This window comes from Peromyscus californicus, unplaced genomic scaffold, assembly GCF_007827085.1.
Source record: "Peromyscus californicus insignis strain IS unplaced genomic scaffold, ASM782708v3 Scaffold_3__1_contigs__length_106647218, whole genome shotgun sequence".
Lineage (NCBI taxonomy): Eukaryota > Metazoa > Chordata > Mammalia > Rodentia > Cricetidae > Peromyscus > Peromyscus californicus.
This window is the reverse complement of record NW_026294551.1, coordinates 68,121,790-68,148,409: the sequence shown is the minus strand read 5'-3', so window position 1 is coordinate 68,148,409 and position 26,620 is coordinate 68,121,790. Positions and strand designations below refer to the sequence as shown.

The window sequence follows — 26,620 nt, the reverse complement described above, 5'->3', positions numbered from 1 at the left end:
CTCACTGATTTGGCTAGACTGGCTGACCAATGAGCTTTAGGCCTCCGTTTGTCTCGGCCTGCCTCCCCTTCTCTCTGGCATTGGGACTACAGGCATGCACAGCCTTGCCTGGCTTGTTGAGGCTGATGGTATCAAAGACTTGACCTGATTTGGGTATCAAGGTACAAAAGAACTGTCCAAGAAACCCAGAGCCAATAACAGGGCACCTTTCAGGGATCCGTCCCGACCTGCAGCACCACCCACGTTCCTCTTGGAAGATAAAGAAGCCACTAATTGACATAGAGATGCTGGGTTTTGATGAATGCATATAATGGGAATCCGACAGAGGATGGGAGGAAGGAAGAACTATTCAAATAAAAATAGGCAATTATGTGTAGACTCTTGTCGAGTTAGCCATGGAAAAGTGGGCCTGCTGAGTCATCTCGTAGAGGGCTTGGTATGTCCCAAATACACACCCTAAGAGGCCCAGGATGCTGATCATGATGTCCTTGGCAATGGTCACACAGCTCATGTTCTCGGAGTAAAAAGTGGTGATCTCCAGCAGGGGCGGGATGATGAGGGCCAGGGCACTGCTGCTCACAGAGCCCACCAGGGAGATGACCAGGTCCAGGCGTGGGATGAGAACAGCTGAGAAACCTGCAGAGAGAGAGGAATGTCAACTCACTGAGTGTGCCTCAAAGAGAGGTTCCCCAACAAGCATGGCCTTGGAGTTTAAGGATTAGGCCAGGCACCATGGCTCTGGACCCTGCCTGGCCCCCAATCCTTTTTTAAAATTATCATTTCTGTAGAGAAAAAAAATGTGTGTGTGTGTGTGTGTGTCTGTGTGCATGCATATGCACCTGTGTGAGTGTGGAGGCCGGAGGAAGGATTCAAGTGTCCTGCTCCATCATCTCGCACTCTGTGCCTCATTCCCTTGAGACAGGGTCTCTCACTGAATCTGGAGCTAGGCTGGCAGCCGGGACCCCCCCCCCCCACACACACACACACACTGAGTCTCTTCCACCTCGCACTATAATATAAACACCAGAAGTCCAGCGCCCTTGCTTCTCTACGTCAAACATCCCCAGTTCCCTCTTTCCTCCTGGGCACCTCTTCTTAACCCCTCTCTCTTCCTAGAATGCTCCAGAGAAAGGATTGCCCAGCCCTTCTTCCAGTGTTTCCTAAACAGTGCTCACTGCGAACGAAAGGGTGAATGAATGAATGATGAGAAAAGAGGGAGGAGAATGGACTGAAATACCCCCCAAGTCCTTAACAAATCAGCCCTTTGGGGGGTTCTTTACAGTTAAAATACGTAAATTTCTTTACAATTAAATAATTGAGGGCACAGGGACTTGGCCCTACATGAAATGGGAAGGAGAGAGGCCCTAGGGAACCAAGTCTCCCATTCTGTCATGGAGCTGTGTGACGTGGGGATGTGACTTAATTTCTCCGGGCCATGGCTCCCTCAGTTGGCAGAAATGCTGGGTTGGTGTGAGTGTTAGATACACCAGTACAGTGGCCAGCAGGTGGGCAAGTGGCTGTGTAAGAAAGATCTTGCTTTCCCCCATGAATTGGTCAGTGCCCACTCCCTAGGCAATAAGACTGGGGGTGACTCTCCTTATGTGAGTTCTCTAAGCCCGTTTTCAGGTAGAAAGGTAAGAACAATGAGACAAACATCTTGTTGATCACAGAGGTAAGTGGCAGAGCCAAGGCTGCTGGGGTGGGCACTATCCTGGGTTTGTGTAAATAAGCACCATCTCCCCAACTCACAGGTCAGGCAGACCAAGGCGGTGCGGACGGTCAGGTCTACAAACAGAGCCCAGTTCTCAGACACTCTTGAGATGACGTAGGGGATGATGATCTCAGCTGGGACATGGAACTGGAGGGCATAGGTGAAGAAGATGCCAACGGAGTACATCAGCTTGACCGACTGGTACAACCTGCAGACAGAACATGGAAAGGATGTGAGAGGCCACCAGGATTCCGGGAAGGTGGTTCAGGACTCATCGGAAGCTTCACAGGTCAAGAGTCAGCGACCTGGGTCAAACTGGCTCAGAGGGGACGTGGAAACATGCATTCCTGGAGGTTCTGAGGCCATAGGAACCTGCAGGTATTTCATTTAAATATTTCATTTAGAAAACTATAACTGTCATGTCTATGTACAGTAAAATTCACAGTGCAGCAGCCACGCAGCCACACAGCCACGACCATTTCCTCACCCCTGATTCTCACTGCAGTTCCCTCAGCATTTGCCATGACGCCCATGTGGAGGTCAAAGGACGACCTCAAGTGTCCATCCTCGCCTTCTACCACATCTGGAACAGCATCTCTCCTGTTTGTTCCTGCTGCACATCCAGGTTGGCTGCACCCCACGGGCTCTCCTGTCTCTGCCTCTTGTCTCACTCAGGAACATTGGCATCCCAGATTGCATCACCACCGTGCCCAGCTTTTACGTGGGTTCTGAGGGCTCTAAGTTGGATCTTCATGTTTGGGTGGCAAACACTACCCACTGAGCCACATTCTCAGCCCTGTGCCTACAATCTTAAACAGAAAGTAGGGGAGCCACACATACACCCACAGATGCACGGTGGCACGTCTCTAGGAATTGTTGACCTTTGTTATATCGTCAAATATAAAACTGGATGTGGTGGCACTTGCCTGTGATCCCAGGACTTGGAAGGCAGAGGCAGGAGGATTGCCATAGGTTTGAGGCCAGCCTGGTATACATAGTTCTAAGTCAACAAGGCCTAGACAGTGAGATCCTGTCTCAAAACAATAAATAAACAAAATATTTCTTGTAAGTTGTTCCCTGTAAATACATGTCTGGCACTTTTTTTTTTTTTTTTCTCAAGACAGGGTTTCTCTGTGTTGTGTTGTTTTGGTGCCTGTGCTGGATCTCGCTCTGTAGACCAGGCTGGCCTCGAACTTACAGAGACCTACCTGCCTCTGCCTCCTGAGTGCTGGGATTAAAGGCGTGCGCCACCACCATCCGGCATATGTCTGGCACTTCTATTTAACGGCACAGAGATTTTTTTTTTCAGTTTTTTAACTAGTCAAAAGTTAATGGGAAACTTAGATTATTCTGTCTTTTGCCAAGAAAACAATGCAGCAAAGACTATCTCTACATATATCCGCATATCTCAGCACACACCATGCACTCACATAGCTCACGTCTGCATATCTCAGGATGTATGACACACCCCCAAATATCCCACATCTGCTTATCTCAGCATATACAGCACACACCTCCATATTCCTTATCTACACATCAACTCCAGAAGTAAAAATGATTTTTCAGTTAATTTTTTCTTGACATTGGATCTCACCCTATGTCCCAGGCCGGTTTCCAGGTTGGTATGCACCCAAGAATGACCTCGAACTCTGGATTCCATTTTGAAAGTGTCGGGATTAGTGGCATGAGCCACCACTCTGGTTTATGCAATGCTGGGGATTGAACCCAGAGCCTCATGTATGCTAGGTGAGCACTCGACCCCTGAGCTATGCATCAGACCCCAGCCATGAATTTAAATTTTGATGCCTATTGAAGTACTTACTGCCCTTTTGTCCTAGTCTATGGCTCTAAGTGCTGACATGATGTGAATCACGTCAGTCTCCGACATTGCAGTATGTGCGTGTTCCTGTCTGCACATGCACACGTGTGTGCAGGCATGTAGCCGTATCCTTCTTCAGGAGCCGCCACCTTGTTTTTGATGAGGGGTCTCTCTGTGGGCCCCGGAACTCTCACTGATTTGGCTAGGCTGGCTGGCCAGCACACTCCAGGGATCTGCCTGTCTCCATCTCCCCAGGGCTAGGACAGCAAGCACACACCTCCAAACCCAGATTTTTTTTCCGGGGGAGGGGGTTGAGAAAGGGTTTCTCTGTTTAGTCTTGGCTGTCCTGAAACTCACTTTGTAGACCAGGCTGGCCTTGAACTCACAGAGATCCACCTGCCTCTGCTTCCTGAGTGTGAGATTAAAGGTGTGCACCACCACCGCCTGACAACACTGTAATTTTTAAAACTGGCATTTCTTTTGTATGTTTGGAGGATATTTTTGTGTATAAAATTCTTATTTTATGTACTTACCCTCCCTTCTTTTCTGGAATTGTTGGTGTTTTTATTGGGAAGGGTTGTTTATTCAAGACTTCCCTCAAGAGTGAGTTCCTCTCCCTCCACTCACTAGCTGGCTTACACCAGCGTGACTGGAGCTCACTGCCTATGTATTTAGCTGCCACCCTCAGAATGAAAAGGCTCTGCCCAGGATAGCTAGAGGAAGTGCAATCAGCCAAGAATAAGACCCACATATTAAGATAATATCTCGCTTGCATAAAATAAGGCACAACTTCAAAGCATCCACATTCATGATCTCATCTGGTCATTAGCAGGGCACAGCGAGGAGGGTGGGGCTGGTGACATTTTCCTTATTTTACTGCTCTGGCTTTGGGGAAGTGAATGCCATTATCACCCCACCCAACTGAAAGGCCAAGGCTGTAAGGAGCCATAACAATGGTAACAGCTGATAATCCTCAGAGCTTGCTGGATGCCAAACACTTTTCTAACATTTTCTGTATATTAAAGCAGTCGCTGCCAGCACACACTGCCAGCAAGTGCACCAGAGTGCTGTTCATCAAAGGTCTCTAGGCCCTTCCCTGCCACGGTGAGGAGTCTGACAGGAGGGCTGCCTCTGCTAGCTTAAGTTAGAAGTTCACGCTGCTGCACTAGCTGCTTGGGAAGGCCAGGTGGCATTCAGTGACTCTTTGTCATGACAACCAGAACACTCTGGAGTGTGGCTGGTCCATTAGAATGAGAACCTGGGCCATCCCATAATGGGTTGGTGTGAACAAAGAGTTAAGTAAGCACTTGTGTGACAGTCACGGTGATGGTTCATCATGAAACTGTCCTGACTGATACCGAGAGGCACGTGTGTAAGCCTTACTGTGCAGAAGGGTGGGAGGCTCGCCCACGGGCATGGAGGAACCAGAATGCGGATCCTATTAGTTAGCTTTAGAACATGTATTTAGTCATTGGGAGCCCAAGACCTCCTGTAAAGATGCCTCTTACAGATGTTTGCTGGATGGATGGATGAAAGAATGAATGACTGAGGGAAAGGACTCCAGGCTGAGTTCCAACTGGGGATACTCAATAGCTTAAGCAGCAGTCCATCTGTGGTACATACCTGAAATTGTTTATTATTTGTTTTTACCCAGGTAATGGTAGTGCATGCCCGTAATCCCAGCACTTGGGAAGCAGAGGCAGGTTGGATCAGGAGTTCAAGGCTAGTTTTGGCTACAAAGGAAGTTTGAGGTTATCCTGGGCTACATGAGACCCTATCTCAAAAATTAAAAAATATTATTCTTATTTTTATCCAACCTAGGTCCTCAGACAATCTGCACAAATGCTCTAACATGGCGTTTTCACGTTCTGTTTCCTCAACAGCTCCGCATTGCTCATCTTAGGACCTTTGCATTTGGGGGTCAAACTCAGAAGTCAAGTCTGCACTCCCACTAGACAGTGTTAGCTGGGAAGGTCACTGAGAGCCTCTGATGTTGACTGTTCTCATCTGTTCTATGGAGTCCTCATTGACAATGAGAAGAAGCACAGTGCCTGGTCATCAAACTCACCCGTAGTCATTATTAACACAAATGTCAACAGTTCACAATAGTTCATTGCTTCCTAAAGGTAACCGGTTCACGCATGCGCATTCTGCCATCAAGGCTCACCGCCCACGTCTCCCTGTCCCACTTGAGGCAGGCAGGTTCCTACCAGCAATTGGGCAAGTTGAGGGTGATGCTGGCCTGAGTTTCTGAGCCGAACTTCATGTAGCCCAGGGTCCCCAGGCAGATATAGAGGAAGATGACAAAGGACATCCCCAGATACAGCACGGCAGGAAACTGCTGTGGGCTCTTCATCTGACTTTTGAGAGGAAGAACCTGGAAGCAGACGGTTTGGAAAAGACAAGGTTGGAAGGAGCGGCCATGGTGTGGGTATAGGTTCCCTTATAGGCAGGCACAGGTGTTCTTCTCCTAGTGGATTGAGTCAGCAGGGACCCCTCCACAAGGCCACACCCCTCCACAAGGCCACACCCCTCCACAAGGCCACGCCCCTCCACAAGGCCACGCCCCTCCACAAGGCCACGTCCTCTGTACAGCCACACTTGTTATATTGCCATATCATTCCAAATGGCCACGCCCCTCCACATGGCCACACCTCCTCTAGATGCTCACTCCTCCTCCATCTTGTCTCACGCTTGCTATTGCCCCAACACCCTGCTTATTGTGGGCTGGTTAGTCAATTTTCCATCTTTGTCGTTGTCTTGGGAACTTGAGGTGTGGTCCAGGTTGGGAGGTGCCCTCATGAGTGAAGACTTTCCCATCCCCAGGAGGGAATCATGTTGCACTGCCCTCAGCACTGCTAGGGTGACAGGGACTCACAGCTGGCCACCCTGTGGGGTACCTCATCGTTCTTACCATCCCCACGCCTTCAAAGGTGAAGATGGCCGTGCCAAAGAACAACAAGAAAGTCTTCCAGCTTGCAACCAGGGGCAGGCTGCTGTGACGTGGGGTCTCCTGAAAGAGAGGAAGGGTGTTGGCTTTGCCGTGGGGAGGTCATCTGGGGTCACGTCCGATGACAGATAGTGTAAAGGGCACTGTTACTTACTGTCTTATCTTTTAAAAAGTGTTCTAGTCAATTAGCTAATTTATTTTGGGACAGAGTCTCCTGCAGCCCAGGCTGACCTTGAACTCTATATGTCCCTGAGAATGATTCTGAATTCCTGACCTTCCTGTCTCTGTCTCCATCTCCAGTGCTGAGACTACAGGTGTGGACTACCAGGTGTAGTTTTACGCAGTGTTGAAGATGGAACAGAGGTCCTCCTGCATGCTAGGTGAGCACTCTACCCACTTAGCCACATCTCAGTTTAGTTTATTTACATTGACTATGGCAAAGTAGCATCAAACTTTCCACTTAGTCATTTTACCCACAGAATGTGTGCACTCCGTGACATTCCCATCACTACTGTTCATCAGCAGAGCTTTCTAATCAACCCAATCTGAAACTCTAACCCTTTGTTCTCTACCTCTTAGCAACGCCTGTGTCTGTTCTGTCTGTATAAACGTGGCTGCCTAAGTGCCTCCTGTGATCAGGAGCTTGTAGCATTTGTCTTTTTTGTGCTTGGCTTATCTCACTTAGCTTAATGTCTCTTAAGGCTCATGCATGTTGTAGTATTCATTAGAATTTCATTCCTGGGTCTGGAGAGAGATGGGCCCAGCGGTTAAGAGTGCTTGCTGTCTTTCAGAGGACTGGAGTTCAGTTCCCAGCACCCACATCAGGCAACTCACAACCACCTGTAACTCTAGCTTCAGGCATTCTGACACCTTCTTCTGGCCTCGTGGACACACCCACCCACCCACACACACACACACACACACACACACACACACACACACACAGAGAGAGAGAGAGAGAGAGAGATTTTTAAAAAGCCCTCTCATTTTTCTTTAGTGCTCAGTAATATTCTACTCTCCCCCCACCCATACAGTTTGTCTTCTCATCTTAAATATGGAACAGTCAGGAACAGTCAGGACAGAGGAAGAAGGCAATTGCCCAAGGCTATTTTGCAAGCTACTCACACAGCCCAGGTAAGGATGCCTGTCCCCTGCTCCTGACCTTTAACATCTCTGTTCCACCGTTTCACTCAGGGCTATGCAGTCTGCCAGCTGATACAGTAGCCATCATAGATAAAGAGAGTGATAATTTATTTGTGTCAGTGTATCAGGTAGCCCAAGATGCCCTCAAACTTGTTGTTCAGCCAAGTGTGATTATAATAGATTTCTGTGGTGGGTAGGATAAATAAAGGTTTCTCAAAGATATCCTTATCTTAATCCCAGGAACCTGTGAGCAGATTATTTTATTTACTTATTTATTTATTGCCATGGTCTCTCTATGTAGCCCTGACTGTCCACTCTCAATGTAGACCAGACTAGGCTCGAACTCACGGAGTTCCGATTGCCTCTACTTCCCAAGTACTGAGGTTCAAGGCATGCACCACCAAAACTGGGTGGATTATGTTATTTTTTTGAGTTAGGTTCTTGTTATGGAGACCAAGCTATCTTTTTGTCTTGGCCTCCCAAGTGCTAGGATTAATGGGTGCATACCACCATGCTTGGCTAGAGTGTTGAGTTTTCAAAAGGAATTTAGGATGTTAAAGCAGATGACCTTACACAGGGAGACAAACTTGGATTATCTGAGTCAGATAAGAGTCCTTAAAAGAGGAAGAGAGACGTGGAAGAGGGAACCAGGATGCAGCAAGGAAAGACTTAGTCTAGTGTTGCTGGTTTTGACCATGGAAGGGGGCCATAGGCCAAGGCATGCTGGGAAAGGCAAGAAAGCAGACTCTTGAAACCTCTGGAAAAGCTATAGCCTTGCTGATCTCTGATTAGTCAGTGAGACCTCCAACACCGTAGAGGAAATCTGTGCCATTTTAGGGCTGGGGATGTAGATTAGTTGGCAGCATGCTTGCCCAGCATACAATAAGACCTGAGTTTGATCCCCAACTTTCTAGAAATCCAAATGCAGTGGCACATGCCTGTAAACCCAGTTCTTGGGAGGTAGAAGCAGGAAGATGAGAAGTTCAAGGTTACCCTCCAATACTTAAAGATCTCAGAGTCACCCTGTTTCAAGACAAATACCCTGAAACCAAAGAAAATAAGCCCAAACAAAAACAACCAAAAACTGTCCTGGGTTATAGTTTAGTTTGTAGAGTGCCTGCCTAACAGACAGGAAGTGCTACATAAGTTGGGTGTCAAGGTGCATGTCTGTAAGTCTGGCATCCAGAAGTGGAGTTAAGGTCATACTTAGCTACAAAGCCAACCTGGGCTACATAAGACCCTGGGTTTTTGTTGTTGTTTGTTTTTTTAATCTTTGCAGATTTGTGGTTATTTGTTATAGCAGCAACAGGACACTAATGTAATTCCATAGACTTTCATGATCAAAGAAATGGAGCAACAATGGTGGAATGCTGGCTCCAACAAAGGGAGGTAAACCAGTTGGCCCTTCAGAAAGATCTGCCCACCTGTTGCCCCTGCTCCTTAGAGCCTTTTTCTGGAACTGGGATAGAGATAGTATTTAGCAGTTGTTTTATTTCGAAGATAGGAGAAGTTGTGTAAAGTCCTTCGTACCAAGTAGATCAAATTCCTTATCTATCTATCTATCTATCTATCTATCTATCTATCTATCTATCTATCACTTTAAAATGTTTCTAATACATTTATGTTACTGGGGGGGAGGGGACACATGTGCCACAGTGTGCATGTGGAGGTAAAGGGATGACTTGAGGGAGTCAGTCCTCTCCTTCCACTCTGTGGGTTCCATGGATGGAACTCAGGTCCTCAGGCTTGGAGGCAAGCGTCTGAACTATCTAGCCAGCCCTACCTATTTCCTGTCCACTGACCAGTACTGTATTCCCTCTGTGTGTATTGTGTGTGTGCATTTGCATGCTCACCACGGTGTATATGCATTTGTGTGCACATTTGTGTGCATGTACCCATGCCAGTGTGTGTGGAAGCTAGAGATATTCTGTTGTCTTCCTCTATTGTTCTTACTTTTTTTTTTTAATTTTCGAGACAGGGTTTCTCTGTGTAGTTTTGGAGCCTGTCCTGGAACTCACTTTGTAGACCAGGCTGGCCTCGAACTCACAGAGATCCACCTGCCTCTGCCTCCCGAGTGCTGGGACTAAAGGCATGTGCCACCACCGCCTGGCAATTCTTAATTTTTAGAGTCTCTGACTGAACTTAGAGTTCACCATTTTAGCTAGACTGTCTGGTCAGTGAACCCCCACCTGCCTTCACTCTCTCAGTTCTGGGGTTACATGTGTGCCCCACTGTGCTAGGCTGTCATGTGGATACTGGGCATGGGAACTCAGTTCCTCTGCTAGGGTAGCAAGCACCTCACCCACTGAGCCCTCTCCCAATCTCCACACTGTGGTATTTCTTGGTATTTCATTGAAATGATGGGGAGTGTGACATCCTTCTTTATCTCTTGTTATTGAGCCCCAAATCCCCATCTTCTCAAACAACACCTGATCACAGATGGCATTCAGCAGCTAAATTACCTAGCAATTCAATTTTTGGATATGATGATACTGAAGACGAGGGTATTGATGATGATGACTAACTTTACAGCTTGTGGGACAGAAGTATTTCTAGAAATCATCTAGGCTCAGAGCAGGGGACCGACCGCTTTCCCAAAGCATCCATAACCCTGCCATGCCTCAGAAGCCTTGGACCCTGACCTCCTTCTGTGTGGTGTCAGACACAGACCTGGATGAGATACTCGAAGATCAGAGCCAGGCTGCCCAGGGTGGTGATGGTGGCCAAGGTGGAGAAGATGGACAACACCTGTGGGTTCTGGACCAGCACCAGCAGGATGAGGAAGGGCAGGATGGTGAGCATGTAGAAGCGAGCATCCAGGACGGGGGTCAGCACCAAGCTCTTCCTGGGCTGGCAGACATTGGAGGTGAAGTGAGCTTCTTCCACAATCTGCCAAAGGGGCACAGTGAAAGTTGGGGCATCAATCAGGAATCACTAAGAACCGTTTCAAATAAGACTTCAGTTGAATGGCTGATGACCCACTGCCCCAGCAGAAAAGATATTATTCATGACTTGTGTGAAATTTCAATATAACAAGATGCCTTTGAAAACATTTTTTAAGGGGCTAGAGAGGTGACTCAGTGGTTAAGAACACCGGTTGCTCTTACAGAGGACCTGAGTTCAACTCCCAGCACCCACATGGTGGTTCACAGTTCCAGGAAAGCCAACACCTTCTTCTGACTTCCATGGGCTTGTAGTGCGCATACATACATGCAGGCAAAACATTCATACACATAAAAATAAAGCAAATAAATCTTTAAAACATTTTTAATTTATTTAATTTTATTGTATGTGTGTTTTGCCTGCATATATGTAAGTGGATCATGTACATGCTGGGTGTTGGAAGAGGTCAAAAGATGGAGTCAGGTTTCCCGAAACCAGAGTTACAGACAGCTGTGAGCCACCATGTGGTGCTGGGAACCAAACCCGGCTCCGGGTCCTCTGAAAGAGCAGCAAATGCTCTTAACTGCTGAGCCATCTCTCCAGCTCCATGGGTGAGTGTCTTCTGTGAGTCTGCGCACTTACGCATATGTGTTCCTGGGGGCGGGGCCTGCAGAGGACAACTCAGTATTGTTTCTCAGGTTTGTCCACCTTGCGTTTTTGACGCAGGGTCTCTCATTAGCTGTGTACTGGGCACGTTAGGCTAGATTGGTCATCCAGTGAGCAGCTGTCACCTGTCTCTGTCTCTTCAGCACTGGAATTACAGCTGCATGCCACCAAGCCCGGCTTTCTTATATGTGGGTCCTGGGAGATGGTACCCATGCCTTTGTGCTTGCAAAGACAAGAAATTTACTGACTGAGCTATGCTCTCACGCTGCCCCCCCCCCTTTTTGAGATAGGGTCTCATGTGTCTGAGGCTGGCCTCAGACTTGCTATGTAGCCGGGGTTGACCTTGAACTTTTGATCATTCTGCTTCTACCTTCCAAGTGTGGCATTATGAATGTGAGCCGCCATGCCCGGTTTTCGGTGTCCTGTGTTTTTCTTTGGCAAGCCTAGAAACCTTTAACTGCAGTGCGTGTGATTCTGACAACCGGAAACCCTGGACATCATAAAACTAAAGACCCAACGGTCTTTTTGTCTGATAGACAATCTCTTGGTCCCCTCCCCCCTCACATGACTAGAGAAAAGGTTTCGGTTGCACAAGCACATCCTCTGGGCAGGACTGGGAACCGAGCGGTCGCTCCTCCACCAGTCCCTCCGTCACACTGCTCACTGATCTTCCTGGATGGCTGGGTGTGCTCTTCCGTCCCACACAGCCATAAAAGAGTGCTCTCACGGACTTGTCTCATGTGAGAGACATGATGGGGGAACGTGACAGCCTGTTAGACATCTTGGATGTGACAACCTGAGATGCCTAAGGTTGACGTCATCTATGCTTTCCAGACTGAAGATGTGGGGCTTTGGCTCTGCTCTGGTCCCAACTGTGGTCTAAGATGGGGCAGACTGGCTCAGATGTTATGGTCCCACTAACAGCCCTGGCATCGGGAGGTCCGCTCTCTTGCTCTTCTCGTTCTCCTCTCTCTCCTTCCTCTCCTCCCATTCTGCCCAGAAGAGCCCTCTTTACCTGTTGTAAATTGTCTGCCATAAACATGAAATACACGCTGCAGAAGCCCAGCTGAGTGATGATCAGCAGGAAGCTCACAATGTACCTAGAAGGAAGAGGATGAGGAAAAGAAGTTATCGTTTAGAATGGGTTTCATTTTCAAAACAATTATTTCTGATGATTGTATTTTGAGAAATTTCAGGCCCTCAGAAAAAGCTGATAGTATGATAGAATTAACAGCCATAAACTCTGGCTTTAGGTTTTGTTTTGTTTTGTTTTGAGATGGGGCCTCATGTAGCCCAGGCTGGCCTCTCATTAGCCAGGTGGCTAAGTGTGAGCTTCAACTCCTGATTTTCTAGCTTCTACCCCAGCAATGCTGATATCACCACAACCATCCACATCCACACATTCTCATGAATGTCTGAGCAATTACCTTTGCCCTGATTACATTCTGGGTATATATATTCAACACACACACACACACACACACACACACACACATACACACACACACACACACACACACACACACACACACACACACACAGAGCATACACAGTACATACACATATATACATACACAGAATACAAAGCAAACACTCACAGCATCACAGCACACACACACACACACACACACACAGCATACACACACACTCTTTTAGAACCATTTCAATGATAATTTCAGAAGTCATGAAACATCTACCTGGAATACCTCAAGCAGATTTCTCTTAATCCTTGACAGACAGAAAGTAACTTTAACATCAAATATATAGTCTATATTTTAGATATCTTATCTCACAAGTGTCTTTTTCTTTTTTGAGAGGGGCATTGTCTCATGTAGCCAAGGCTGTAAACACCCTATGTAGCCCAGGCTGCCTCTGAATTCCTGATTTTCCTGCTTTTACTTCCAAGTGCTGGAATTGCAAGTGTGCCACTATACCTGGCTTAACTTTTATTTTTTTAATTTCCAAGGATGTGTGTTATACTTAGCTGTACCTGTTTAGTCCCCCCCCCCCAACATGGAATATTTTGTGTGCATGTGCATCTGTTGGTTTTTTGTTTGTTTGTTTTTGTTTTTTTGTTTTTTGAGACAGGGTTTCTCTTCATAGTCCTGGCTGCTCTGGAACTAGGTCTGCAGGCCAGAACTCACAGAGATTCACCTGCCTCTGCCTCCTGAGTGCTGGGATTAAAGGCGTGCACAGTTGTTTTACACTAGGTTATTTTGGAGAGTCCAGGCTGGCCTTCTGTAAACTGCCCGCAAGCTGTGTTTGTGTGACCATTTCCTCCAGATTAGACTTCTGGAAGCACTTTGGGCGGGCCGACAAAAACATCAACTCTGTTCCTCTTTCTTCTTTCTTTTTTTTTTTTAATTTATTCTTTTTTTTTTTTAAATGATTTTTCGAGACAGGGTTTCTCTGTGTAGCTTTGCGCCTTTCCTGGACCTTGCTTTGTAGACCAGGTTGGCCTCGAACTCACAGAGATCCGCCTGGCTCTGCCTCCCTAGTGCTGGGATTAAAGGCGTGTGCCGCCACTGCCCGGCAAAATAATTTATTCTTATTTTACGTACACTGGTGTTTTTGCCTGCATGTATGTCTATGTGAGGGTGTCAGATCTTGTAGTTACAGACAATTGTGAGCTTCCGTATGGGTGCTGAGATTTGAACCTGGGTTCTCTGGAAGAGTATTCAGTGCTCTTAACCATTGAGCCATCTCTCCAGCATGCCCCCCTCCCGGCTCCCCCTGTTCCTCTTTCAGAACCCTGGGGGGTGTCAATAGCCTGTTGTCCTGTGGTTTCGGATCTCTCTTCACTCATGTGCCCCCCTCACACCCAAAGCTTTAGAACTTAATGACAGATACCCTTTTATAAAGCTGGTTCCAGGCAAACCTATGCACTGCACTTTATTACAACTCTTAAATTTGAAAAATTATCATGTCCTTCGTGCTCTGTGGGTTTTTGTTCATTGTTTGGGTATTTCTGTTTCCTGATACTGGGGATTAAATCCTGCATGCTAGGCAGGTGCTCTACCCTTGAGCTACAGCCAAGTCCTGTTTTTCTTTTTGCCCTCAACTTTTTACTTTTTTGGTGGTAGCTTGCTTTGGCAGCTAGATTGTCCAGTCAGCATATCCGATTTTCTGGGTCCTGCTGACTTTCTTGTGTACCATTTATCCTGGTCTCCCATCCTTGGGGGTTTCTTGTGAGCTGATCTCAGGCCAGGAGGTTTGATTAGGTGATGTTTCTTCACTGATTTTTTTTTTTTCTGGGAAGAGGATTTCAGATTAGATCTCTATTCTATCACAAGACACCTGTGGCATGGGCTGGTGTGGGCTTAACTTGGCACCCTGGGCAGGGCCACCACTGCACCCTCCTTTATAAAGTCCCCACTGACTGTCCATCTAAAGGTTGAGCATCCATCAATGATTGCTACCTATGGGGGGCAGGCAGTTCTTTCTCAAGCCACTGAGTTCCTCTTAGTGCCCTGAAAATGAAGAATCGCTGGTTGAAATGAGACTTCCCTCCAAGTATTTCCCACTTTCCTCAGTTACTGATCTCCAAAGCAATAGGACAAGGGAATCCTGGCGGGTGGAGAGTAAAGATCTCAAGTTCTAGTCCTTGCTCTGGCACTAAATTCCTGTGTGGCTTTCAGCAACCTGCTTGTCTTCTCTGAGCTGTATAATTTTTCCATCTCTACAGGCATGGGTACAGAGAATTCCGAGGGCAGTTTTTGTCCTACATAGCTACTTAAGATAGCATCAGCTTGGATTCTGACCTCATCTGGCTGATAACAAACAATTCCTGATTGGGAGATCAGTGCTGGCCTGAGGAGCCTGACGGTAGGCGGTACGGAAGGGGCTGTGGCTGCCTCAGTGTTGACTCCCTGCCTGGAGAAGAACTGTCAGAAAAGGTCCCACGGAAGGGCCTCGGGGTGTCTCATTTCCTCCACTATCAGGGTCTTCTGTACTTCTGAGTTGTTATTTTGTTGTAAGAGCCCTGGTCACCCCCATTTTTCTAGGGCAGAGAAATCTCACCCTGGGTCCTGTTCGAGATTGGTAAGATGACCAGAGATGCTCAAATAGAAAAGCATTTTGAACACACCATCTGTGTGTGTGTGTGTGTGTGTGTGTGTGTGTGTGTGTGTGTGCTCAAGTGTGTGGTGATGAGGATCTAAGCCAGGGCCTCTAGCTGTGCTGCTGAGCTACATGCCTTTTTTTACTTTTGAGACAGGGTTTCTCTGTATAGTCCTGGCTGTCCCAGAACTCACTCTGTAGATCAGGCTGGCCTCAAACTCACACCAACTCACCGGCCTTTGCCTCCTGAGTGTTGGGATCAAAGGTATGCGCCACCACTGCCTGGCATGCCTAGCTGTTTTAAAATCCTGGCCCAAGTGGTCTCTGGCTCTTTACCCCATAACAAAGGGAACAGGCTAAATGTCCATCCCCAGGGGAATGTTCAACAAAAACAGGGTACACTTCTGCACCAGAGAACTCTGTGTGTGAGCCTTTAAATGATGAAATGTGTCTGCATGTCTCAAGATGAAAAAAAAGAGGAATATTGTCTCTGATGATTGATTTCTGCTGTTCGGGTGGCAGGATGTAGAATCACAAGGAAAACAAATCTTTGGCATGTCTGTGGGAGACATTCTAGAATAAGTTGGATATCTGGGTTTAGTGATGAATGTCTTCAATCCCAGCACTCAGGAGGCAGAGGCCAGCCTGGTCTACATAGTGAGTTCCAGGACAGCCAGGGCTATATAGAGAGACCCTGTACAAACAAAACCCAAAAAATTAAAAAACAAAAAACAAAAGAAAAAAAAAGAAGAAGAATAGGCTAACTGAGGTGAGAAGACCCACACTGGATGTGGGCAACACCATTCTATGTGCTCGGGCTCAGACTGAATAAAAAAAGGAAACCGTGAGCTGAGCACCAGCAATCATCTCTCTGCTCCCTGATGGTGTACACAATGTGACCAGCTGTTTCCTGTCCCAGCTGCCATGCCTTCCCTAACACTATAGATAGAATCCTCTGGAACTGTGAGCTGGAATAAACCTCCATTCCTCAGGTTGTTTCCCTCAGATACTCTGCTGCAGCAACAGGACAATTAACTGTTACACCATTAGATAAAAACATCTAATTTCAGGCTAGTTGTGGAAGTGCATGGCAAGCACTTGGAGAGGAGGAGGAGGGTCAGGAGTTCAGGGTTGTCTTGAGGCTACGAAGCATGTTTGAGGCCAGCCTAATGATCAGGAGACCCTGTCTCAAACACACAAATAAGCAAGCCAGAAAGCAAAATGAACTTCTTTACACACGATTCTAAGCAACATACATGAAAATGTAAAAGGATCCAGGGCTGGGGCTGTAGCTGGGTTGGTAGAGTTCTAGCCTAGTTTTTATGAAGCGTCACTTCTCAGCACAGTATGAGCCCAGCTAGGTCTTATACAGGAAATTCAAAGTCATCCTTGGCTTCTTAGCTAGTTCAAGGTCACCCTGGCTATATGAGTTCTTGATGTTAGGGTCCTGGAGAAGTCCCACAAAAGGCACCATCCAAGTACGCAATCAACAAGAGCGTTTATTATTCCAGCATGCTGGGGCCTGCAATCCCGCACAAAGGCAAGATGGTGAAGACCCCCAAGAGGGATGTGTGGGCTCCTTTTGAGCATAGCCAAGGGGAGGTCTTAGAGTAGTTAGGTCATTTTATCTGTGATTGGCTTAAAAAAGTGGCAATCATATTGGTACATCTGTATTGGCCAGGGCTAGTCAGAGGCTGATCAGGGCTATGGTTTTTCCCATTTTGGAGCAGGCCTGGGAGAGTCCCAGGCTTGTCCTTCTTTGGTTACCACCTTGAGCTGTTTGTGGCTCAGATCTGGACTGCATGTATCAGGCCTCCTAGTCCTTGCTATTGGGGGTGCTGGAGATTGATTGTCCTTTGTTTGTGACTCTTTCAGAAACTGCTTATTCAGTCTCAGGAAACTGAAATGAGGCCCGATCTCTCAGAGAAGACCGAGCAGCCTGCTACAGAGTCTACTTGGTCCTCTCACTTGTCTTTCTTTCTTTCAGAAAAAAAAAAAAGCCATTAACACATACCTTTCACACTCGCACACATCTTGACATATATACACACAGAAAAAGAAAGCCTTGAAAGGGCTGTTTATGAACCAGAGTGAAGTTGAGGCCATGGGGAGATCTTCTACCTTGCTTGATAGTTTCCAAAAAGAGCCTTTCTGCTTAAAAACTTATGCAAGCAGGGGCTGGAGAGAGGGCTCCTTAAGAGCAAATGCTCTTGTAGAGGACCCAGGTTCAGTTCCCAGAACCCACATCAGGTGGTGGCTTACAACCACCCATAAACTCTAGCTCCAGGCATCTGGCATTCTTTTCCGGCCTCTTTGGGAACTTGCACTCACGTACACATGCTCACATATAAACACACAGATAGATATAATTAAACATAAAATCAAAAAGAAAACAAACTTGTGGGAGCAGACATAAGGACAGGGTAGGTGGGGGATGTGATCACTGTGAGTGTTTGTGACCGGTACCTGCCCCACGCTGAGTGCGTCCTCAACCAAGGATTTGGGCATGTTTCCAGGCTGTACATTGTGGTCTCTTCATAGCTGACAAAACTCTTCTGCAGTCTAGGATGAAAGGACAAATGATGCATAAGTTAAAACACTTTGGCTAAAGGTATCATATGTGCCTAAGCTGGTGACAGCTGTGTATTTGTGTGATAGCGTAGAGTGTTCTGTGAATTTTCTAATAATTGTACCATTAATGCAACTTTCAGAAGTTAGTTACTAGCTTATACAATTTTTATGCATTTATGCTTTTTTTTTTTTGAGACAGGGTCTCATGTAGCCTAGGGTGGATTTGTGCATCTGGGGATGACTTTGAACTCTTGATCCTTCTCTCCCCACTCCCTGCAGTCATACATATGCTCAGCAGCATGCTGTAAACACAATATTTAAGAAGATTTCCTTGGTTTCGTCCTTTGGAATAAGCAGTATTGGTGCATTGGTTTAAATAAGCAAAGCAGGAGAAGAGGTGGAGGAGAGGGGGGAGTGGGTGTGGCCGGCCAATGACTGTTTTGGTTTACAAAGTCAACTTGACACTTTGATTTGGGGGCCCTCGAGAAGATGATCTCTAAATTTTTAAGGGGGAGTGGGTGGCTCTGCAGAAGGACCCTTCTGGTCCTGAGTGGGAACAGAGAGGAGCAGTGGCTGCTGGCCAGATGCCACATGCACAGTGCTAACTACAGGACCTCTGTGGAGTCGTCTAACCCAGCACCCCCCTGGGCCTGGAGTGTGCCTGTCATCTGAGGACTGTGGAGGTAGACACAGGAGATCCTGAGATCAAGTTCATTCTGGACTACATAAAGAGTGAAAGACAATCTGGGAAATAACCAAAACAAAAATGGCGGAAGGCCCTAGTTGGACAACAGACCATTGTCTTTATGTCAGAGAAAAAGGAGAGACACGTTCAGCCAAAGCACAAAGCCGGACTGAGGCAACTGTGGGCAGGTTGGTGCCTGCAGGGGGCGTGGGGGCCCCGAGGGCTTGGGAAAGGGCACCCAGAGGTTGCCTGATGGTGAGGAATGGGTCTAATAATAAAAAGAAGGAGAGAAGGGAGGAGAAAGAAATAAGAAAGGAAAGAGAAAAGAAAAAGGGTACTACAGAGTGGGAGGGGAGGGAGTAGGTCTGGAAGAACTGGGGGAGGGGCTGAATAAGATCAAATTACTTTGTATGACATTTTCAAAGAACTAATTAAAAAAAAAAAGAATGAAGTTAGACAGGTCTTCAGAGACCAACTCTGCCATTTCCCAGCTGTGTGACCCAGAGCAAGGTGTTTAAGCCTGTGTATTCACCTGTAAAATGGGAATTAAAAACAGTCTCTATCCTGGGGGTTCCTGGAAGGAGTACAGAAATCTTGCAAAGCCCTTGGCTCAACAGAATTGCACCATTTACATGGCTGAATGAGCAAACACCCTGATGCATGATATGTTTCACAGCCGAAAGGGCTCTCGGGGTTGAGTGTGACCAGCACACTCTCCAGGTACATCCACTATTTGGATTGTGTTTATTTGGCTTTGTGATGAGTTCTGGAGACTGAACTTGCATGCCAGGCAAGTGCTCTACCACTGAGCTACATCCATTACGTTAACTTCTACTTAATATCCTTGCTTCAAAAATGCTCGTGATATAGCCCAGGCTGGCCTGGAACTGACAATCTTCCTGCCTCAGCCTCTGAGTTGCCTTGCTTTGACTTCTGTCTAAGGCCTTTCCTCACTTCCAAGGACACACTGAATGTAACTCGAGTGGCTGGGTCCTGAGGAGCTCAGTATTCTGTATTTTCATTGCATTTTTTTTTTCTTTCAGAGAAAGAAACCACTGAGCGGTCTCTCCAGCTCTCAGTGATTTTTATATTAATATTTCGGATGTATAAATCTGTGTCTGTGTGTGAGTATGTACATGTGAGCTTAGGTACCAATGAAGAAGTCCCAAGAGGGTCTTGGATCCCCTGAAGCTACATAATGTGGGTGCTGGAACTGAACTTGGGTCCTCTGGAAGAGCAGCAGGCTCTCCCATCCGCTAAGTCATTGTTCAGTTCCCCTCGATGTGCAGTTAATGACTGAAGCCATTGTAAACCACTCACAGCGAGGCTAACTGTGTTTTGCACTTTTTTTTTTTTTTTTTTTGGTTTTTCGAGACAGGGTTTCTCTGTGTAGCTTTGCGCCTTTCCTGGAACTCGCTTTGGAGACCAGGCTGGCCTCGACCTCACAGAGATCCGCCTGGCTCTGCCTCCTGAGTGCTGGGATTAAAGGCGTGCGCCACCACTGCCAGGCTTGTGTTTTGCACTTTTATTAACTTGCCTAGAAAGGGTTTTCCTGGAATAAGTGGCCCCAACAATGTACCTGTATTGGGTTAGGGAGATGAAAAGGTAAACAGGGGATGGGACTGTAGCTCATTTGATAGAGTACCTCTCAGACATAAGGCCCGGAGTTCGATCCCCTGCACTGTATCAATGGGGCATGGACTCACATGACTTTCTTACTAGAACATGGGAGGTGGAGACAGGAGGACCAGGAATTCAAAGACGTCTTCGTCTACATAGTGACCTTGAGGCAAGCCTGGGCTATATGAGACCCTGACTCAGATAAAAGGTAGCGCTGATGAGATGGCTTAGTGGTTCAGAGCACTTAACTGCTTTTACAGAGTACCTTGCGCCCACATGGTGGCTCACAACTATCTGTAACTCCAGTTTCAGGGGATCTGATTCTTTCTTCTGGCCTCAGGGGGCTCCTGCACACACATGGCACACATAAACTTATGAAGGTACATACATACATACAGATTTAAAAAAATTTCAAAAAAATCCCCAAATGAACCAGGAGGCTTGTCTGAGGGTCTTGCACGTTTTGTTACCTTTGGTGGCTCCATGTGAAGAGAATGAGGCTCAGAGCAGTGTGGGAGCCAGAGTGGCTTCCAACTCACTAGCTGCAGAATTGGGCCCACACCAAGATGCCACATTAGCTTCTTTTGGAGGTGCTGGGGATGGGACCCAGGGGCTCACACATACTAGGTAAGCTTCTACCACAGATCTACTGGCCTGACCTTATTCTGCTGTAACCAAACACTTGACATAAAGCAACTTAAGGGAGGCAGGGATTATTTTGTCTCACAGTTTGAGGGGGCACAGTCCACCATGCTGAGAAAGCCATGGGGGAGTTTACGGGGCAGGAGTGTGAGACTAGAGCTCCCCCACACCAACCAATCGGGAAACAGAGTGTGAGCAGGAAGCACGAGGCCCATTTCCTCCCACAAGTTCCACCTCCTAACTTCCTACAGCCTCCCCCAAACAGTGACATCAGCTGGACCAAGTGTCCAAACACGTGAGCCTGAGTGGCCATTTCTCCTCAGACTATAAGACAGCTTCTGTTTGAGACTCTTCTGTAGCAGGCTTTCTTGGACTGCCAGCCCCCAAATCATGACATAAAGAAGACTTATTATTAATTATGAATGCTCGGCCTTAGCTAAGACTTGTTTCTAATTAGCTTTTTAAAACTTAAATTAACCCATTTCTATGTGCTGCCCTGAGGCTCATTTTCCTCATCTACGTACTGTCCATCCTACTTCCCTGCTTCCTCCATGTCTGGCTGCTCCCCACCCCCCACCACTGCTGGCTGCCTCCCCTTTTCTCTCTGCCTGCCAGCCCTGCCTATCTTTCCTCTGCCTAGCTACTGGCCATTCAGCTTTTTATTAGACCAATCAGGTGCCTTAGGGAGGCAAGGTAAAACAACAACACATCTTTACATAGTTAAACAAATGCAGCATCAACAAATGCAACACATCTTTACATAGTTAAACAAACAAATATTCTATTCCACAACACTCTACTGCAATCCCTTTGCCACCTCTGGAGGATCCAGAGCAGCAGCGGTGGTAGCCTGGAGAAGAGGCCCTGGAATGGAGCCCATGGGGTGAGAGATGTGGACTCTGACCTCTGAGTGAGGTGGCTGGCACAATTCAGCAGGATATCCATACAGTGCACTGTGAGGACCCCGATGGCCAAGAGGCTGATAGGCCCCACCTAGAGGGACAAGACAGGAAGACAGTGAGATGAAATCTAGCTTCATCCACAGCCCAGCCTAGTACTGGACACTAGGCTCTTTGCAGAATGCAAGTCTCTAGCTGGGCTGTAGCTCAGTGATGTGGGCTTGTCTAGCATGTGTGACACCCTGGATTCCATCGTAGATTCCATCCTAGCACTGCCCCCAAGCAGACAGAAAACTTGATAGACATGGAGGCATGTGCCAAGAATGCCAACACTTAGGCGGAGGCAGGAGGATCACTGTGAGTTTGAGACCAGTTTGAGCTATGTGGGAGACTCTGTAACCAACTAACCAACCAACCAATCAGCTAACCAACCAACCAATCAGCTAACCAACCAACCAACCAACCAATCAACCAACCAATCAACCAACTGGAAGTTGTCCATGATGAGCAGCAAGCTCAGTGTTCTCTGCCCTGGAGGCTGTGTTCAAACATCCTTTTTTAGTATCACTGTTGACAGGCTCCTCCATACTGGCTAGGAATGTTCTTCCAGGGGCCAAGAGTTCACCACCCCACACAGCCCAGGCCTTTTTCATCAGCTTCCGGGTATACTCTTCCGAAATCCCCATGCTAAACTTAATTCCTTTACACAGCTTAGCCTCAGCTCTCCTAAGACCCTTAAAGACCTTGGTTAACGACCAAGGTTCTTTTTGTGATGTAGTGCCCTTCTCTCAGGATAGTTAATCAGCAGGCCCCAGGGACACTATGGCAGGTGAGTCTGTTGGGAAGAGCCACCTTGTGTAATACAGGATTCGGGGGCTGCACCCCTGGGCAGGGACCACCCCCCCCCACCCCCCCCCCACCCCCCACCCCCCCGCCCAAGATGTGACAATTGAAACTCTTCCTGGACATTGCAGACTGTTGGGGGAGGGAGTGGAGCCAGTACAGAACACTTTCCCCAGCTGAGGACAGCTGCTCCAGCGAGTCTGCTTGTCAGACCCCATTTAAGAAGCAAGGTTGATTGTGAATCACAGTCTTCCAGATGTGACCAAAGGGCATGATGTATGACTTTATAGATATGTTCTGGGTGACATCATTTTGTCACAAATAAACAAATGAGGGGTCAAGAGTGCTGTAAGACCTCCACAAGGAGGCAGCCTCCACATGGCAGAACCCCTCTTGTTTGCAACCTTTAACCCTGGGGCCAGGCACACTCCCAGAATGACCCAGTAAGTGTTCATCAGCTGGATCACTGTCAGAAGGGGATGGAGGGTCTTCACATCACCCAACAACTCTCGGAGGCAAAGAGGGCAGTCTAAAGGGCTAGCAGGACATCACGGAGCTCGCTGGCAAAGACAGTCTGGCTGAGGCCACACACGTTTAACACTCTTCTACAGACATCGATCTAGAACCTGGAGGGCTCCCAAGGAGAGGCTCCTCCCTCCAGCTGGGACTATTAGTCATCAGAAATCAGGTGGAGGAAGCAAGGGACCACTTCTCAGGCCTGGGGAAGACAAGCAGACTAAAGAGAAATTCTACACATGGCATCAACCTGTCCTCACGGGCACCACTGGGGCTTTGTATGTGCAGGTCTCCAGAGCAGGACTGTGGAGAGCCAGGGGGGTCACAGATTAAGAGCAAGTATGCCAGACTTTTGCAAGCTTCCTAAGGACTCCAGAGGAGATGCATGTAAGGGACAGCTTTCATGTCTGTAGGACACAGTACAGTTTTTGAAAGGAGGTATAACCCAGGAGATAGTGTCAGCTGGGTGTAGGGGACATGGGGATTGATGGGGACATCCTTATTCATATGCCTAGCCCCTATCTCGTACACCATCAGATGGTTTTATCCTGATTTTTATTTCTCAGTGCTTAGGACTGAACCCAGGGTTTCATGCCAACAGTCTTGAAACTAAGCTACATCCTCAACCCTTGTGGGTTTTTTGTTTTGTTTTCTTTTTGAGATAGTCTTGCTATGTAGTTTAGGCTGCCTCGAAACTCATTACATAGTCTAAGTTGGTCTTGACCTGCAGCCTCCCAGCACCACTTGGCACTTCGTGAGGTGGTGTGAAACAGGAGTCACACACACACAAGTTTATAGGGACCAGGTCCTCATAATACCCCGGGGACTGGAGAGCAGGGTGGTGAATGGGGATTCTGCACGTGCAGCTGGACTCTGAGTAACAGCTGCCTTCTCCAGGAGTGCTCAGTGTGTTTCCTGGTTGGCTCCAGGGAATTGATGGGCACAGATGCTGTTGCAGAGCCCAGTCCCCCAGAGTCACCCCACCACAGAGGACTTATCTCCCCTCACCACAACTTGGATGAATCTAGTTTCTAGCCCATGGTGCCTCTTACCAACAATCCAGCATTTTTCACAGCCAGGGGAAGCCCCAGGAACCCTGTGCCAATGTTGCTTTTCAACAGGTGGATAAAGATTTGCATAAACCTGTGGTGGGGAAAGTGAGAGAAGAGAATATTGTGTGGAAGGGATGCGGGGGTGGGGGGGGGAGGGCAAGGGCAGGAGAAAGGACGGGAGGGAAAGGAAGAGGAGGGGGAGGTGAGGTAGGGCTGGCTCCACCCCACCCCCCAGCATCTCTCTCTCTCTCTCTCTCTCTCTCTGTACTTTTCACTTCTCTTTCTCCGTTTCTCTGTTCCCCCTGTCCCCATCTCTGGAACCCAGGTCCTTAGGTATCGTCGGTAAAGGCTCTAGCTCCGACCGAGCTCTAGCTCTAGCTTGTCTGTACTTTCAAAGACACGTCAAATAAGTAGTTGTAGATTTTACACAAACGGCATTTTAGGATTGGATGTAAGATGTCACCATTGCTTGTCAGGGTTGAGGCATTCCATTCCGGTAATCCCAGCACTCAGAAGGCTGAAGCAGGAGAATTGCAAATTTGAGGCCAGTCTGGGTTACAGAGTGAGACTCTGTCTAGAGAACATCTATATGCCTGAGTTTGGGGCAGTAAAAATAGAACATGGGGTAATTGTTTACAGGGAGATCTATGTCTGTGGGGGAGAGGGACTGGGATAGAGACCCGGCAGAGGGGAACACCTTCCCGTGTCACGGATGTGCTCTCTATGTCCCGCAGCTCAGGCTACAGACCGCTGGCTAATCTATACGGGTTCTTTGCAAGAATTAGGAAATATGGTGTTCCCTGACAACCCCCCAGAGCTACAGTCATATTCTTAGGTCTAGAGTTTTGCTGTGTCATGGGGAACATGAGGAGGGCCTTTGGAGCTGAAGTCCAGCTGTGCTTGCCCTGGGAGGGTAATGGGACCACTCACAATAGTGCATCGGCTTCCTCTGGAGGGTCCTTCTGTGGGGAGACAAGGCTGTTGCTGCTGCTGCTGCTGTTGCTGCTGCTGCTGCTGCTGCTTTTCGAGGCGGTCTTACACACGCTGAACAAACTCCGCTCACAGTTGTCATCTTTCCTGAGCAGCGACATCTTCCCCATGGTGAGCAGGTGGCAGGGGTATGGCTCTCAGCTACAGCAGGCTGGAACGAGCCCCTCCGTGGTCTTTCATCAGGAGAAGCCACACAGCAGGTGTTGGGTGCTGGCTCCTGATGCCTGGGGTGTAGTCCTGAGTGTGGGAGTCAGAGGACAGTGGCTGGAGAAGCTGGAGTTGAGGGTGCCTCTCCGGGCTCTTGAGGCACCTAGGACAGAGTCACGGATCCCCCTCAGGACTGCCGTGACAGGACGCACACACTTTCAGCCTGTCCCCCAGCTCAGCCCTTGATGACAGGTCCACAGGGAACACCGACTGGGAGGAGGAGGAAGGGATCATTAGCCTGGAAGTTCTGGCACCTCGCTGTGGGCTCAGGCTCAGGGTTCGCTGCCTCTGGCAAGAACAAGCCCCAGCTACCTCACAATGGAGGCTGCCCAGGCAATAAACTGCTGCCCAGGATGCAGAGTGCCACATGGACCAGCATCTCTCCAGCTGGAGGTAAACACTGGCTTGTGCCAGCTTTAAATGCCAACTGCTCAGATCCTCTGCACAGGAGGACAAGTGTGGACTGCCACCTAATTAGGAAGGGGGTAAATGGACACTTCTAAAAAGCTATTTGTGGGCTGGAGAGAGGGCTCAGTTCAAGCATGAGGACCTGAGTTCAATCCCCAGAACCCATGTAAAAAAAAAACCAGGTGTGGTGACACACACTTGGGATCATGGTGCTAGGGAGGTGGAGATTGGAGGATTATTAGGGCTCACTAACCAGCCTAGACTACTTGGAAAGCTCTAGGCCAGTGAGAGCTCTTCACACACACACACACACACACACACACACACACACACACACACACACACACACACACACACACACAGATTGTTTGGGGCATGGTAGCAGATGACTTTAATCCCAACACCCAGGAGGCAGAGACAGGTGGATCTATGTGAGTTCGAGACCAGACTAGTCTACATAGTGATTTTCAGGCCAGACGGCCACATAGTGAGACCCCATCTCAACAAGCAAACACCCCAAATCTGATGAACTGCAAGCCCTCTGGAACCACAGGCCAAAATGAACCTTTTCTACCGTAGACTACTTCTGTCAGTTATTTCTGGTCTTTTGTTGTTGTTGTTTTTTAGAGACAGGGTTTCTCTGTGTAGTTTTGGTGCCTGTCCTGGATCTCACTCTGTAGACCAGGCTGGCCCCGAACTCACAGAGATCCCCCTGGCTCTGCCTCCTGAGTGCTGGGATTAAAGGCATGTGCCACCACCACCCGACACTATTTCTGGTCTTAACAAGGAAAAGGTAACCTCTGGAATCACCCAGGGAGCTCCTGTCCAGTGAGCAGTGATTTAAAGCGAGACGGTAGGGAGACAAAGTGGGCTAATTCTGAACAATTACTTTTTTTTTTTTTTTAAATTTACCTCTTTTTTCTTTTTGTAAAAAGATTCATTTATTTATTTGGGGA

General features: G+C 47.8%; 1 protein-coding gene across 1 annotated transcript; it reads right to left on the bottom strand.

The window, feature by feature from the left end:
- On the bottom strand, positions 1-25,562 carry Slc36a3 (solute carrier family 36 member 3). Its single transcript, XM_052757288.1, has 10 exons — positions 24,990-25,562; positions 24,060-24,150; positions 21,654-21,742; positions 17,698-17,793; positions 12,188-12,272; positions 10,294-10,512; positions 6,445-6,543; positions 5,741-5,907; positions 1,750-1,919; positions 1-636 (listed from the first exon to the last, which is right to left on the bottom strand). Exons 1-10 carry the CDS (start codon positions 25,157-25,159, stop codon positions 368-370), a joined length of 1,455 nt encoding a protein of 484 aa, XP_052613248.1. The 5' UTR covers positions 25,160-25,562; the 3' UTR covers positions 1-367.
- Positions 25,563-26,620: the final 1,058 nt, after the last annotated feature.

Bases quoted from the DNA above. Each gene is read 5' to 3' on its own strand.
- Slc36a3 (XM_052757288.1), bottom strand. From the start codon at position 25,159: ATGGGGAAGATGTCGCTGCTCAGGAAAGATGACAACTGTGAGCGGAGT. The intron at 12,273-17,697 runs GTACCGGTCACA...TCTTCCTTCTAG, and splicing joins ACGCACTCAGCGTGGGGCAG to GTACATTGTGAGCTTCCTGC. The intron at 10,513-12,187 runs GTAAAGAGGGCT...CCCCTTTGGCAG, and splicing joins TGGCAGACAATTTACAACAG to ATTGTGGAAGAAGCTCACTT.